At 63.1% G+C, this 14,603-nt stretch overlaps 1 protein-coding gene across 1 annotated transcript in view; it reads left to right on the top strand.

The window, feature by feature from the left end:
* The window catches only part of NAV1 (neuron navigator 1), a 158,308-nt gene extending 144,774 nt beyond the window's left edge, over positions 1 to 13,534 (top strand). The window contains exons 2-26 of the mRNA XM_042836372.1: positions 2,205 to 2,343; positions 2,499 to 2,796; positions 3,187 to 3,880; positions 4,152 to 4,601; positions 4,795 to 4,836; positions 4,985 to 5,133; positions 5,760 to 5,930; positions 6,368 to 6,420; positions 6,727 to 6,804; positions 6,995 to 7,078; positions 7,175 to 7,286; positions 7,843 to 7,964; positions 9,589 to 9,785; positions 9,874 to 10,036; positions 10,134 to 10,308; positions 10,400 to 10,497; positions 10,587 to 10,682; positions 10,810 to 10,969; positions 11,062 to 11,297; positions 11,372 to 11,526; positions 11,650 to 11,721; positions 12,066 to 12,262; positions 12,384 to 12,502; positions 12,634 to 12,831; positions 13,352 to 13,534. Coding sequence (XP_042692306.1) covers positions 2,205 to 2,343; positions 2,499 to 2,796; positions 3,187 to 3,880; positions 4,152 to 4,601; positions 4,795 to 4,836; positions 4,985 to 5,133; positions 5,760 to 5,930; positions 6,368 to 6,420; positions 6,727 to 6,804; positions 6,995 to 7,078; positions 7,175 to 7,286; positions 7,843 to 7,964; positions 9,589 to 9,785; positions 9,874 to 10,036; positions 10,134 to 10,308; positions 10,400 to 10,497; positions 10,587 to 10,682; positions 10,810 to 10,969; positions 11,062 to 11,297; positions 11,372 to 11,526; positions 11,650 to 11,721; positions 12,066 to 12,262; positions 12,384 to 12,502; positions 12,634 to 12,831; positions 13,352 to 13,447 — 4,354 coding nt within the window. The 3' untranslated portion in view covers positions 13,448 to 13,534. The remainder of the gene's footprint in view (positions 1 to 2,204; positions 2,344 to 2,498; positions 2,797 to 3,186; positions 3,881 to 4,151; positions 4,602 to 4,794; positions 4,837 to 4,984; positions 5,134 to 5,759; positions 5,931 to 6,367; positions 6,421 to 6,726; positions 6,805 to 6,994; positions 7,079 to 7,174; positions 7,287 to 7,842; positions 7,965 to 9,588; positions 9,786 to 9,873; positions 10,037 to 10,133; positions 10,309 to 10,399; positions 10,498 to 10,586; positions 10,683 to 10,809; positions 10,970 to 11,061; positions 11,298 to 11,371; positions 11,527 to 11,649; positions 11,722 to 12,065; positions 12,263 to 12,383; positions 12,503 to 12,633; positions 12,832 to 13,351) is intronic.
* Positions 13,535 to 14,603: the final 1,069 nt, after the last annotated feature.

The following is a 14,603-nucleotide window of genomic DNA, read 5'->3' as shown; positions in this document are numbered from 1 at the left end:
GGGCTGGGCTCGGCGCGGTGCCGGCGCGCGGATCGCCGCTAAGATGGAGGGGCTGCGGGCGTGCGGCACAAAGCCGGGCTGAGCTCTGACCCCGCTGCCCGCACAGCCCCGCGGCGCAGCCCCGGGACCGCGGCACGTCGGGGTGCCCCGTGCCGCCCATCGCCCGGGGGCTGCCGCCCCCCCGGGGCACGGCGTCCCCCCGGAGGTCCCCTGGGCGCCCGCCCGGCTCCCTCACCGGGTTTGCAGCGCTCGCTGCGGTGCGGTGCCGTGGCTGCTGCTCGCGGGGGGGTTGCAGGGTGACCTTGGCTGCAGGACCGCTGGTTTTGCCCATCGCGGGTTGGCTGCGTGCGTTCAGCCGGGAGCCGTCACTGCCCGGGGTGATGCTTTCCTTGCAGGGTGATTGCCCCGGTGCAGTGCTCGGTTTTGGGGACCCCTTTGCGTGCCGGCTGGAGGCACTGAGTGCTCTGAGGACGTTTCTTGTACCCTGCAGCTGTGCTGGGGCTTGGTGGAGCTGGGAAGTGCTTGGAGAGCTGGATGCCCTGGAACGTGGGGGCTTGGGGGTGTTGGGTTCCCCCAGCCCTGTTCCTGTTTAACGGGAGTTCTGTGTGTGCCAACACCCTGAGCCTCCGTGTGAGGTCGGGAGACCTTTTGGCGTCAGCCCCGCTGGGTTGGGGGGAACTGCAGAGACCCACCTTGGGCTCAGTCACATCCAGGGGTGCAGCTCCCCAGGGCTCTGCCCCAGCTCCGTGCCGTGCTGGAGTGCTGCCTGCCGCGGGGTTGGTACCGACAGATGCTGATGTGGGGTGGTGGAGGAGTTTTGCTTTGTGTCTTGGGGATTTCTGTCCCGGCGAGAAATCCCCAGAGCTGGGCCGGTGGTGGGAGCCGGGCAGCCCCGTGGCACTTCCTGGGCACGTGGTTGTAATTAAATCCCTTCCTGGGCAGCGGTGCTCCTCTGCAGGGATGCAGGGGGCTGTGTCCGTTCCTGTCCCTGTGTCTGGGGAAGGCTAGCAGGGGCAGGACTTGGATCTCGCCGTGCCCTGCCGGGGTCTGCAGCGGCTGTGGGATCTCACAAGACGTGCTGGGGCCTCTGCCCCGGGGCCGGACTCTGTTCGCCCATCCATGAATCTGCGGTGCATGACAACAGCTGTGCTCCTGGGGACCGTGTGGGGAGGGACGGCTCATCCCGACCCCCTGCCGTGGGGGCGGGCATCCGCTGTGCAGCCCCGCAGGAAGCTCTGTGTGCTTCCCGGCCGTGTTCTGGCTCCCCTGGGATTTCCAGCTCAGTGACCCCAGCACCCTTCATTTCTGGCAGAGCTCGCTCCCCACCCACAGGTAGGGGTTTGCAGACCCCAGCCCAGCACCTGGCGCTGTGCTGCAGGTCACTGAGCTAACTTGGCTTGCTGTGTGGCTCCATCCCTGTGTTTGGGTGTCCCTGGAACCCCAGGTGGCAGAGATGCTTGGTGGGTGCCATCCCTGCCTGCCCTGTCCCCAGGGCTGCTGTGTCACTTGTGTGATGCTTCTCAGTTCCCCAGCTGCTGCTGCTTGTTGGGCTCCTGCTTTTCTGTGATGTCGGTGCTGCGGTGCAGACTCTTCCGCTGGGGACCCCGCGGCTCTGCTCCCTTCTCCTCCACCACTGCTTCTCCCTCCCAGCCCAATTCAGGGCTGCGGGGGCCTCGCTGACCTACTGAGCCGTTGACCTGAAAGGGGCTGTGCTCACCCTGCTGGAAGGCGCCCGTGCTGAGTGACAGCCCTGGAGATGGGCTTGTGCACGCTCTGCTGCGCCCTCGGCACGGAGCAGCTGTTGGGGCACACGGAGGTGCTGTGTCCTTGTGGATGCTGGGCAGCCAAGGAAGGGTGGAGGCTGCAGGGTGCTTGGATGATGTGCTCCGTGTTGGGTCCCTGCCCTTTCTGGGAATCCTCCCGACCCTCTGGGTGGGACCGCTTGCAGGGGGCTCGGTTCCAGCCCCGGTGCAGGTGGTGGCCCCCCGTGCTGCCGCGTCCGTAAAACATCTCTCTGGGGCCTTAGTGGGGAATTCGCGGGGTTTGAAGGCTCTGCCAGGCTGGGCTGCAGCCATCTGTGGCTGCCAAGCGTCGGCTCCCTGCCAGGCTGACGGGGCTGAGGTTGGAGCCCCCGGGGTGGAGCGAAGCCAGTGGGTGGTGGGGAACGGCCGGGCCGGGGGGTGACGCTGGCTGTGCCATTGCAGCTGGGATGAGAGCAGCTCCATCAGCAGCGGCCTCAGCGATGCCTCTGACAACCTCAGCTCGGAGGAGTTCAATGCCAGCTCCTCGCTCAACTCCCTGCCTTCCACCCCCACGGCCTCGCGCAGGAACTCGGCCATAGCGGTAGGTGCTGCCATCCCCTCCGGGCAGCGTGGCACCGCGTGGGGAAACCGAGGCACGGCAGAGGCATGGCGCGGTGACCTGGTGGGGCTGTGAGCACCCTTGGGTGCCCGGTGCCCCCATCCCCTGGTGCACCCATGGCTCCGTTCTGCCCGCAGCTGCGCACCGACTCTGAGAAGCGCTCGCTGGCGGAGAGCGGGCTGAGCTGGTACGGGGAGGCGGACGAGAAGGCACCCAAGAAGCTGGACTACGACAGCAGCAGCCTCAAGATGGAGCATGGCTCCTCCAAGTGGCGGCGGGAGCCTGCAGAGAGCTGCGAGGAGGGTTCCAAGGGTGGAGAGCTGAAGAAGCCGGTCAGCCTGGGCACCCCCGGCTCCCTCAAGAAGGGCAAAACCCCACCGGTGGCAGTGACCTCTCCCATCACCCACACGGCCCAGAGCACCCTCAAAGTGGCAGGTGAGGCCAGGATGGGGCTCGGCACGGCTCCTCAGGGGGGGAGGTGGTGGGGTTAGGTGGGAAGAGGGGAGGTTACGATTAGATATGGGGGGAAATCCTTTACTCAGAGCACGGTGAGGCCCTGGCACTGCTGCCCAGAGCTATGGGTGCCCCATCCCTGGAGGTGCCTGGGGCCAGGGACGGGTCCTGGGCAGCCTGAGCTGAAGGGGGGCATCCTGCCCACGGCAGGGATCGGGGCTGGGTGATGTTTAAGGTCCCTTCCAACCCAACTGTTCCTTCCTCTCTGTCATCTCTGCTTTCCCATCTCCATTGCTTCCCTCAGCTCTGAATTGTTTTGCACCTAACTGTCCCTCAGACCTCCCCGCTCACTCATCCTTCCTTCCCCACCAGGCAAACCCGAGACCAAAGCCACCGATAAGAGCAAGCTGTCGGTGAAGAGCACGGGGCTGCAGCGCTCCTCCTCTGACGCTGGCCGCGATCGCGTCGGCGATGCCAAGAAGCCGCCCTCGGGTCTCACGCGCCCCTCAGCCTCCAGCTCCTTTGGCTACAAGAAACCGGCCCCGGCCACCGGCACTGCCACTGTCATGCAAGCCGGGGGCTCAGCAACGCTGGGCAAGATCCAGAAGAGCTCCGGTATCCCCGTCAAGCCGGTCAGCGGGCGGAAAACAAGCCTGGATGTCTCCAACGCGGCCGAGCCCGGCTTCCTGGCCCCGGGGGCTCGCACCAACATCCAGTACCGCAGTCTGCCCCGGCCGGCCAAGTCCAGCTCCATGAGTGTGACCGGTGGCCGCGGCGCTAACCGGCCGGTCAGCAGCAGCATCGATCCCAGCCTGCTCAGCACCAAGCAGGCCAGCATCACGGTGTCGCGGCTCAAGGAGCCGTCCAAGATCGGTGCTGGCCGTGGCACGCCGGCCCCCGTGAACCAGACGGACCGGGAGAAGGAGAAGGCCAAGGCCAAGGCCGTAGCGCTGGACTCCGAGTGCGTGACGCTGAAGAGCGTCGGCTCTCCTGAGAGCACCCCCAAAGCCCAGGCCAACCTCCCGCCGGCGGCCAAGGTGGCTGAGCTGCCCCCCACCCCCCTCAGGTATGACCCTCCCACCTAGAATCTAGAATCATAGAATCATTAAAGCTGGAAAAGACCTCGGAGGTCATCAAGTCAAAGCATCAACCCGTCATCACCGTGCCCACCCATAGAGTCATTAAGGTTGGAGAAGACCTCTAGGCCCACCAAACCCAACCCGTGCCCACCCACCCGTGCCTCTCAGTGCCATATTTGTGCTTTAGATGAACGGGGTCCTTTGGGATGTTGCACCCAGTGCCTGCTCTCACTTTGTCTCATCCATTTTTTACCCCAGAGCGGCTGCCAAAACCTACGTGAAGCCTCCCTCATTGGCCAACTTGGACAAGGTCAACTCCAACAGCCTGGACTTGCCCTCCTCCAGCGAGCTGCATCCCCCACACACTGCCAAGCTCCAGGACCTGCACCCAGCTGGTGGGCACCTGACACCCTGCTTCAGCCCCAGTCCTGCTCCCATCCTCAACATCAACTCGGCCAGCTTCTCCCAGGGCCTGGAGCTCATGGGCGGCTTCAGCGTCCCCAAGGAGGGCAGGATGTACCCTAAGCTCTCCGGCCTGCATCGCAGCATGGAGTCCCTGCAGATGCCCATGAGCCTGCCCAGTGCCTTTTCGGGGGGCAGCACCGCCACCCCCAGCCCTGCTGCTGTCCCCCCTGCCAGCACAGAGGAAGAGGAGGAGGCGGGTGAGCTGGGCTGGAGCGGCAGCCCCCGGCTTGCACACCTGGACAGGTATGAGCAGAGGGTGGGCAGCAAGACTCAACCCCATAACCCTGTCCATCATCATCCTCCTCTGGAGTTTGCTTGCTTCAGAGGTTCATTCTGGGGGGAAATGTGCATCCCCCTCCTATCACCCAGCCCCTAGCTGCCTCATCACATTCCCCTGTCTGTGCAGGGAGGTGACTGATCTTCCCTTCCCTTCCAGCACCAACCGTGACAGGAACACGCTGCCCAAGAAGGGGCTGAGGTAAAAGGGTCCACGTGGCTTTTGGGTGGCGCAGGGAGGGTGGATGGGTGGGCAGAGCACCCAGCAGTGTGGGGCTGGCTGTGCAGCGGGGCAGGCGGGCAGGAGGTAGGGAGGTGTCCACACCATCTCACTCCATGCTCCGCTCCAGGTACCAGCTGCACTCCCAGGAGGAGGCCAAGGAGCGCCGCCACTCGCACACCATTGGAGGGCTGCCCGAAGCGGACGATCAGCCGGAGCTGCCCTCACCCCCTGCCCTCCCCATGGCTCTGGTTGGGAAGGGTCCGCTCACCAGCATCGGTCAGTGCCCACCTCCTCCTTGTGCCAGCCTGGGTCCCTCTGTGCCCCGATGCCCCGGTTCGTTGCTGCCCCTGCTCCAGAGCCTAGGGTCAATGTTCTGTTGTTTTTTTGGCACACCCAGCGCTCATACCATTCCTTTTGCCACACTGAGGTTCTGGGTTGTGGCTGGGGGCCGACGGCTTTGCTTCAGGGCATCCGACTCATCCTCGGTGCCCTGCATGCTCCTCTGGGGGTGCAAAGTGGAGCCCTGCTGCATTCTCGCTGGGACCTATGTGTCCCAGGAGGGTCTGGGGGACTCAGGCAAAGGGACTGGGGCTGGCAGCAGGTGATGGGGTGCATCACACTGCACCCGGAGGTGACGGCCTCCTGCACAGTGGCACCAGCTGTGCCCAGCTTGGTGGATTTCTCAGCTCCATGTTCACCAGGAGGCATTGCCTTGGATACAGCTTACCAGTCTTCCCTGCATAAACCTGCTTTTTAGCTTTCCTCCCGTCCTCCTGCTTTGGGACTGCAATCCCTGCTTCCTTTCCCCATCCCGGCTCCCCAGGTCCACTTCCAGCCCCGCTTCCCCATCCCAATCCCCTGCCCGGCTCTGACCCCTCCTCTCCCCTCCCTTCTCCTTGCAGTGAGCCCCACTGCCACCACCACCCCGCGGATCACCCGCTCCAACAGCATCCCCACCCACGACTCCACCTTTGAGCTGTACAGCACCTCCCAGATGGGCAGCACCCTCTCCCTGGCAGACAAACCCAAGGGCATGATCCGCTCGGGCTCCTTCCGGGACCCTGTGGATGACGGTGAGAGTATGCTTGGGATGGAGGGGCTGTGGGGCTCCCCAGGCCCTCCCCACTTTTTCTGGGCTCTGCTGGAGGGGCTGCTGCATCCAGGCATCAGCATCAGCGCAGTGCATCCCGACCCGTGCAGGTGCTGCTGGGCAGGTTGGAGCCCTGCTGGGTGGCTGGAGGTGCCCGGTGGCCTTGGGTTGGCACCGGGGACGGGGAACCCGAGCATCCAGCATGGGTGGCAGAGCCTCAGGCTCAGTCAGAGCAGGTGGAGGGTGCTCCCTGCCGTGTGCCCAGGCAGGAGGATGCTGGCCGAGTGCCGAGGAGTGGGCAGCGTCCTGCAGCTCTGTCCCCACTCCGGGCTCTTTGCGGAGCCCCTGTGGCATTATCCTGTGCCTTTAACCCCAGGCAGCACTCAGTCTCTTGACACACTGGGTTTTGCTGTGTTGCAGTTCATGGATCGGTGCTGTCCCTGGCCTCCAGCGCGTCCTCCACCTACTCCTCCGTAAGAGCTGCCGCCGGGCTGCGCCTCCTCATTGCATGGCTATGGGCTGGGGGGTCCGAGGGGGGGAAAACGATGCTGCCCCCCGCGGGGCGGCTCCGTGCATGTCCTCTGTCCCATGCTGAGCCTGTCTGCGCCTCGCTGCCCTCCTGACTGCCTGCCTCTGTCTGTCTCTCTCTGCCCTCACGCTGCCAGGCTGAGGAGAAGATGCAGTCTGAGGTGAGCCCGTGCCCAGCGCTGCTACTTGGTCCCCACCCACAGCCGCTGTGAGCACACGGCCCCTCTCACCCCTCTGCTCTCTCCTTGCAGCAAATCCGCAAGCTGCGTCGCGAGTTGGAGTCCTCGCAGGAGAAGGTGGCCACGCTGACATCCCAGCTGTCTGCTAACGTGAGTTCCTGCAGGATGTGTGGGGCTGATGCTCACCTCCACTCTGGTTCTCTTAGGAGCTGACCTGCTGTGGGCTCTGCTCCGCGCTCCTCTTCTCTGCCCCAGGAGGAGTCCCCTCTGCTGCTCCCTGCCACCTGCACTGAGCAGCCCTGGGGCTGCAGGTGCTCACCCTTCTCTCCATCTCTCCCAGGCCAACCTGGTGGCAGCTTTTGAGCAGAGCCTGGTGAGCATGACGTCCCGCCTGCGGCACCTGGCCGAGACCGCTGAGGAGAAGGTGGGTGGGTGCTCAGGGTGCCGGAGCTGGGGGTGCTCTGGGAGTTCTCCTGCACCACTGGGATGCGCTCCATGACTCCTGGCTCTGCTCCTGCAGGACACGGAGCTGCTGGACCTGCGGGAGACCATCGATTTCCTGAAGAAGAAGAACTCAGAGGCCCAAGCCGTGATCCAGGGTGCCCTGAATGGCACCGATGTTGCTCCCAAAGGTAAGGCATGGTGGTCTGCTGGCCACCAGGGGGCTGTGACCTGGAGAGCCTCAGCTGTGCGGTTAGGAGCTGGCATCTGGGTTGAGCCAGCTGTTTTGGGTTCCTTGGGCTCCTCTCTACCTGGGGTTCCCAATGCCTGTGTGTCACAGCCAGAACTGTCATCGCAGGCCTTGGTGCTGGTGTATGGGGAATGGGATGGTTGTCCTCCCCCAGACCTCCCCTCACTGGGCCTGTTGCCACCAGTATGTTCCTAGCTACTCATCTTGGCTTTATTCTCACCAATGCTCAAGTGTTTCTTACCTCCAGGTCCCACTGTGGGTGTGGGGTGCTGGCAGGGAGGCAGCCTGGAACCTGAGGGGAACAGTGTCTGCTCTGTGCACGTCCCTGGTTGTCAGCATCTCATGTCCCCTTCCTGCCTGGTTTGGGTGGGCCAGGGGGAGAAGGGGCGGATTGCAGGTGGGTTGGGAATATGTGACGGCTCTGGTGCTGGATAGATGCAGTTTAATCGCTCCCTTCTTGGTCTCTCCCCTTGTCTGCTTTCCCTTGGTGGCCCCAGAGCTGCGCATCAAGCGGCAGAACTCCTCCGACAGCATCTCCAGCCTCAACAGCATCACCAGCCACTCCAGCATCGGCAGCAGCAAAGATGCCGACGCCAAGAAGAAGAAGAAGAAGAGCTGGGTGGGTTGGGCAGGGGGCAGGCGTGGGGAGGGGGTGCGGGGTCTGGGTGGGCTCAGCCCTATGAGCCAGCTGCACTCACTCTGTTATGACCTCGTGGTGTTGGTCCCCTCTGTCCCCTGGGGACAGCACTGGCAAGGAGCACAGAGCACCATGGACTTGTCCTGTGCTGCCTGGGGCCAGGGCTTCCCCAGCTCCTCCAGGAGTTTTCCAACTCTTATCCTGCACAGCTTCTCCTCGTGGTCTCTCCCACTTGTCAGCCCTGCCCCCGCAGGGGAATTGGCCAGGGGCTCTGCAGGCACTCGGCCAGGTGGCCCCGAGCTGGATGCATGATTAAGTCTCGCTTTGTTCTGTTTCTCTTCCCCCTATGCTGACCTCATCCCTTTTTTTCCAGGTGTATGAGGTAAGTCCTATGCTGTGCCCTCCACCCCATGCTGTGCCTGCTCTGGGTGCTCGCTCCATTTCACGGGAAGGCACTCATGACACAGAGCATCGCATCCCACTGGCACGAACCCCAGGGCTTTGTGCTGAGCACGCCTTGGTTGCTTCCTGTGGGGTCAGAACTCAGGCAGGGGCTGAACCCCCTGGGCAGCTTGGCAGAGATCCCTGGGGCAGGATGGGGACCTGTCCCAGAGATGGGGACCTGTCCATGGATGGTGTCTGTCCTCTTCTTGCTTGGGGCAGGCATCACAGCCATCCAAGGGCAGCCCCACAAAGGAGACACTGCAGCCCTGATTGGTGTGGTGCTGCCCTCGTTGGGCTGTGCATCAGGTGTCACAGTGCCCAGCTCCTCAGCTGGCCCCAGGGGTGACCCCCAGCCTGCCAGTGGGGCTGAGTTGCTCTGTTCCCCTCAAGGCCCATGTAGGTCCCACTATATTATTGTCATCAGCAGAGCCAGGCACTCAGCTTGGTTTTTGCACGAACCATCCCACCCTTTCCATTGTGACAGTTTTGCTCCTGAGGAATGCCAGCTTAGCTTTTCTACAGCCAGTGGGAGGTGGGCTGCATCCTGCCCGCTCTCCACCCCCTTCTCCATCCACCTCCCACTGGAACATCCCCCCCCCCCCCAGGGGATGCGCTGTGAGCTCAGTGTCCCAGAGGTGGGCTGTGTAAGCCATGGTTTGGCCCCTGCACAGCATCCCTCTGTTCTCTCCAGCCTTTCCCACTCATCTGTCTGCTGCTGTGTGTGTGCTGTGTGCATGCTGCATGCCCACCCTCGTGCCCCACACCTCCAGAAGGATGCAGAGGGGCTCAGGATGTCCCAGGACCCAGCTCTGCGGTGGCTGGGTGCTGCAATGTCCTGCTTGCTGGGTTGGCTGCTGGGTGACTGCCAGCATGGAGTCTGCTCTTTGGGATGGAGCAGGATGCTGGTGCAGTGCCCCGCAGGATGCAGGATGCAGTGTGGGTGCTGGTGGGGGAGCGTGGCTGGGAGGTGGGTCCTGTGGTTGGTGCTGGTTGGGGTGGAGGCTGTGCCAGCAGAGCAGGGTGGTTGTAGTGGGCAGTCCTGCCTCAGTGGTGGTCCTGCTGTCTGGTCCCAGTTCAGACTGCCTGTGGGCATGGGCACAAGGCTGGGCCAGGACTGCGTTTGCAGGGCTGTCTCTAACAGGAGTGTTTCTGTCTCCTGTAGCTGCGTAGCTCCTTCAACAAAGCCTTCAGCATCAAGAAGGGGCCCAAGTCGGCCTCGTCCTACTCAGACATTGAGGAGATCGCCACGCCGGACTCCTCAGCCCCGTCCTCCCCCAAGCTCCAGCACGGCTCCACCGAGACCGCCTCGCCCTCCATCAAATCCTCCACCTCCTCCTCCGTGGGCATCGACACGGCTGAGTGCGTGGTGCAGGGGAGGAGGGCTGGCCGTGGGGTGGCTGTGCGCCCACCCCAACCCTGAGCACACCTCGGTCTCTCCCTGGCCCAGGCTCTTCCAGGCGCATGGTGAGGGCGAGCCGGAGAAGAAGGAGGTGTCAGAGCTGCGCTCGGAGCTGTGGGAGAAGGAGATGAAGCTGACGGACATCCGCCTGGAGGCCCTCAACTCGGCTCACCAGCTGGAGCAGTTGCGGGAGACCATGCATAACATGCAGGTGGGGGTGGCTGCTCTCCCCAGAGCCTTGTCGTGGCTCTTGGGGCGCTGCCAGCACACAGCTGCTCACCCGGGCCGTCCTGCTCTTCTTCCCTAAGCTGGAGGTGGATCTCCTGAAGGCGGAGAACGATCGGCTCAAAGTGGCTCCGGGGCCCTCGGCGGTGCCGGGATCCATTCCTGGCCACATCACCAGCACGTCGGCCTCCTCGTCGCCACGGCGCTCGCTGGGGCTCTCCCTGGGCCATGCCTTCAGCCCCAGCCCGGGGGATGCCGGTAGGGATGGCGGAGCTGCCTGTGCTGATGGCTGTGCAGGTCTGGCTCAGGCTGGGTGTACTCAGACCCCACGCCTCTTCTTTGTCCCCAGACATGTCTCCCATGGACGCCGTCAGTGCTGGCACCCAGAAGGATGAGCTGACGCTGAGGATCGTGGTGCGCATGCCGCCCCAGCACATCATCAAGGGGGTAAGCGTGGGCTGTGCAGGAGTCCCGACCTGTCCCTGTGGGGCAAAATGCTGTGCTCCAACCCCACACACCTCTGCCTTGGCTCCTAGGACCTCAAGCAACAAGAGTTTTTCCTGGGCTGGACCAAGGTGAGCGGGAAGGTGGACTGGAAGATGCTGGATGAGGCTGTCTGCCAGGTCTTCAAGGTAGGAGCGTTGTGACTCCTCTTCTGAGAGCCTTCCTCATGCTTCTCTGTGCCTGGGTCCTGACTGGGGACTCATGGAGCTGCTGAGCCCTGCTTGCTCTTTAACAGACCCATCTTTGTCTTCACAGGATTACATCACCAAGATGGATCCTGCCTCCACGCTGGGGCTCAGCACTGAGTCTGTTTATGGCTACAGCATCAGCCACATCAAGCGGGTCCTGGACACGGAGCCGCCAGAGCTGCCGCTGTGCCGCCGGGGCATGAGCAGCATCGTGGTGACACTCAAAGGTCGGTGAGCAGAGAGGCTCCACGGCTGTGCCGTCCCCCCTCTGTCCCCTGGTGCCACAGGGTGTGAGCGGGACGCTCATCCCTCCCTGCAGGCTTGAAGGAGAAGTGCGTGGACAGCTTGGTGTTCGAGACGCTCATCCCCAAGCCCATGATGCAGCATTACATCAGCCTCCTGCTGAAGCACCGGCGGCTCATCCTCTCGGGACCCAGCGGCACCGGCAAGACGTACCTGACCAACCGGCTGGCCGAGTACCTGGTGGAGCGCTCGGGCCGGGACGTCACCGAGGGCATCGTCAGCACCTTCAACATGCACCAGCAGTCCTGCAAGGTGAGGGACTGTCCCTGTCGGTGCTGCTGTCCCACTCGATGCTGGGGCCGTTCGTGATGCTCCGTTGTTTGCAGGACCTGCAGCTGTACCTCTCCAACCTGGCCAACCAGATCGACAGGGAGACGGGCACGGCGGACGTGCCCCTGGTGATCCTCCTGGACGACCTCAGCGAGGCGGGCTCCATCAGTGAGCTCGTCAACGGTGCGCTCACCTGCAAGTACCACAAATGGTGAGAACTCTGCTGTGTCCCCATCCCGCACAGCCTCCTGTGTGGCCACGTATGTGCCTGGCTCTGCTGCGGCTGGGAGTGATGCAGGCTGCTTTTTTCTCATCGATCCCATCTCTCGCTCAGCCCCTACATCATCGGGACCACCAACCAGCCTGTGAAGATGACCCCGAACCATGGTCTCCATCTCAGCTTCAGGTAGAATCATAGACTGTCCCAAGATGGAGGAGACCCGTAAGGATCCAACTCCTTAGGATTATACATCCCTGGGGAGCGTTCCGGTGGGCTTGGGGAGGCCAGAGGCTGTCACTCCTTGCTGCTGGGCAGTCCCAGGAACACATACTGTGGTGGGGGAGCCTGATGAGGACCAAGCCCCATGCCTTTGCCTGCCATCCCAGAAGGGTCTGATTGCCTCACCCCTGGGCTTGGGCCATGTGGGGGTCCTAGGAGCCCCTCCTAAGGGTCCGAGGACCGTGAAAGGGGCTGGGGAGGTACTGTGGTACATGGACAGCCCCATCCCTGAGCACCCCGGTCTCCCCCAGGATGCTGACCTTCTCCAACAACGTGGAGCCAGCCAATGGCTTCCTGGTGCGCTACCTGCGGAGGAAGCTGCTGGAGTCAGACACGGACGTCAACGCCAACAAGGAGGAGCTGCTGCGTGTGCTGGACTGGGTGCCCAAGCTCTGGTACCACTTGCACACCTTCCTGGAGAAACACAGCACCTCCGACTTCCTCATCGGTACGGCCAGGCACGCCTTTCTCTTCTACATCTTCTTCTTTGGGTGCAGCTTTGCTGGCGTGGGGCGGGTGGCTGGAGCCAGAGAGCCCAGCTCCCATCTGTACTCTGCCTCCTCCTGCAGGTCCCTGCTTCTTCCTGTCCTGCCCCATCGGAATCGAGGATTTCCGGACCTGGTTCATTGACCTGTGGAACAACTCCATCATCCCTTACCTGCAGGAGGGGGCGAAAGATGGGCTCAAGGTACCCAGCGCATCCTGGCACGTGGGGACACAAAGCAGTGCCCAGCTCAGAGCTGGTGGCGCCTGGGCTGTGCTGGCACCCTTGGGGTGGGGTAAAGGTTTGGTGCCACCTCTCTTGCTCCCTGCCTGCAGGTCCACGGGCAGAAGGCAGCCTGGGAGGACCCCGTGGAGTGGGTGCGGGACACCCTGCCCTGGCCATCAGCACAGCAAGACCAGTCCAAGCTGTACCACCTGCCCCCACCCACCATCGGACCCCATAGCACTGTCTCCCCCCCTGAGGAGCGCACCGTCAAAGACACAACGCCCAGCTCCCTGGATGCAGACCCCCTGGTACGGCTGCGGTGTGCTGGGGAGGGGGTGGGTGGTGCTGGTGGAGGGAGAGCAGCACGGAGCTGAGCATTGCTTTCCCAGTTAGTTTTTGGTGTAAAAACCCTGATTGAGAGATGCAGAAAAGTTGGGTCTTCCTGGGTGGGTGCAGGATGCTGGCACCAATAGAAATCATAGAGTTTGGAAAAGACCTTTGGTAACATCAAGTCCAACCGGCACCCCGTCCCCACTGCGTCCACTCCTAAATCACAGTGATCCTTCCACCTTTAATGATTCTGAGATCACCAAGTCCATCCCTCAGCCCATCTCTCTGTGCCCTCCAGCCACATCCCTCAGCGCACCCGGGGCCCTTCCCCCGGCGAAGGTGGGCCCTTGGCCATCAAGGCCAGCTCACGGGGGGGGGGGGGGAAGGGTTTGCAGCACATCCAGGCTTTGCTTTACTCTCTGAAGTCCCCCTTTTCCTGGGTGGGCTCTTTGGGAGGGCAAGGATTCCGGGCTGAGTGCCACGCGCTGCTCCCCACAGATGGCCATGCTGCTGAAGCTCCAGGAAGCCGCCAACTACATCGAGTCTCCGGACCGTGAAACCATGGTGGATCCCGACCTGCAATCGACTCTGTGAGGCACGCACATGCCGGCCCAGGTGCAGGGGGCGGCCGCCGGGCTGCCTTCCTCCTCCTCTTCCTCCTCCGGTAGCCTGGAGCGCAGGGCTGGGGCTGGCGAGCGAGCGGTGAGGAGCGGAGCCCTGTGCAGCTCTGCGCAGCGTGGGGAAGCTCAGCTCTGCTGTGGGAGAGTGCGAGGCTCCGCTTCCCCACCCCTCTTTGGGGGTAGGAGAATCTTGGTTTCTCTTCTTGGTTTTTCTGTCTCTATTGCAAACTCTCGGGTTTTGGGGCCGCTGCGGCCAAGCCCCCGCTCCAGGGAGCTGCAGGATGGGCCCTGCGTGGGGCAGGGACCCCGTGGGAGCCCCCTGGGCTGGAGCTGGGGGGTGGGAGGACGTGTGGCCGTGTCTGTGTGTCCGGCTCCGTGCTCCCACTGCTCTCTTTGTACATTCCTCATTTAACCTGCTTGGCAGCCGCTGCACCCAGGACAACCCAATAAACCCCGCTTCGGTTATTTTATTTTATTACTCCCCCCTCCCTTTTTCGTTTGACCGAGTCCAGACTTTGCTTTGCTCCCTTTTTTGTTCTGGTTCTTTGCTCTCCCAAGCCTGAGCCCATGCTCTGGTGCCCATCGCTTCCCCCCCCCTGAGCAGCTCTGCTTCCTTTTGGTTTCTTTTACAGCTGTTGGTCCCACCACTCCACACACTTCCGTCACACAACTGGTGCTCACTGGACAACCTCCAGTCCCCAAATCCACCTCTCCAGTTGCCTCATATCTTGGCTGGGATGGGTCTGGGCAGGTGGTGGTAGGGGGGTGCACCCGGAGAGCCCCTTTGCCTGGAGGCCCCCTCCCCAAAAGCACAAGGCAAAGTGTGGCCTTGGGCCAGGGGGGTGCTGTGGGGCTGCCAAGGGGCAGCACAATGCCATGGGGGCAAGGGGTGGCAATTTGCTCCCATCCCCTCTCTGCTGCTGGGTTGGGTGGCACAGGGACAGAGCCGTGCCTGACATTGTCCCCGCGCCTCTGGCTCACCACTGCCCCATGGGGTTTCGTGACCCCCCCCCAGGCCCACCCGGTGCCCTGCAGCCGCACAGTGCCCTCTCAGCATGGGCTCTCCATACCCACACTGGTGCTCTGGGGACATCCAGCTGGGGCCACGCGTCCCCTTGGCCCTATGGTGC

Source organism: Centrocercus urophasianus, unplaced genomic scaffold (genome assembly GCF_019232065.1).
Source record: "Centrocercus urophasianus isolate 14NV4802_14NV808 unplaced genomic scaffold, USGS_Curo_1.0 seq_6, whole genome shotgun sequence".
Classification (NCBI taxonomy): Eukaryota; Metazoa; Chordata; class Aves; order Galliformes; family Phasianidae; genus Centrocercus; species Centrocercus urophasianus.
Note: the sequence above shows the minus strand (reverse complement) of the source record. Positions and strands in the feature narration are given on the sequence as shown.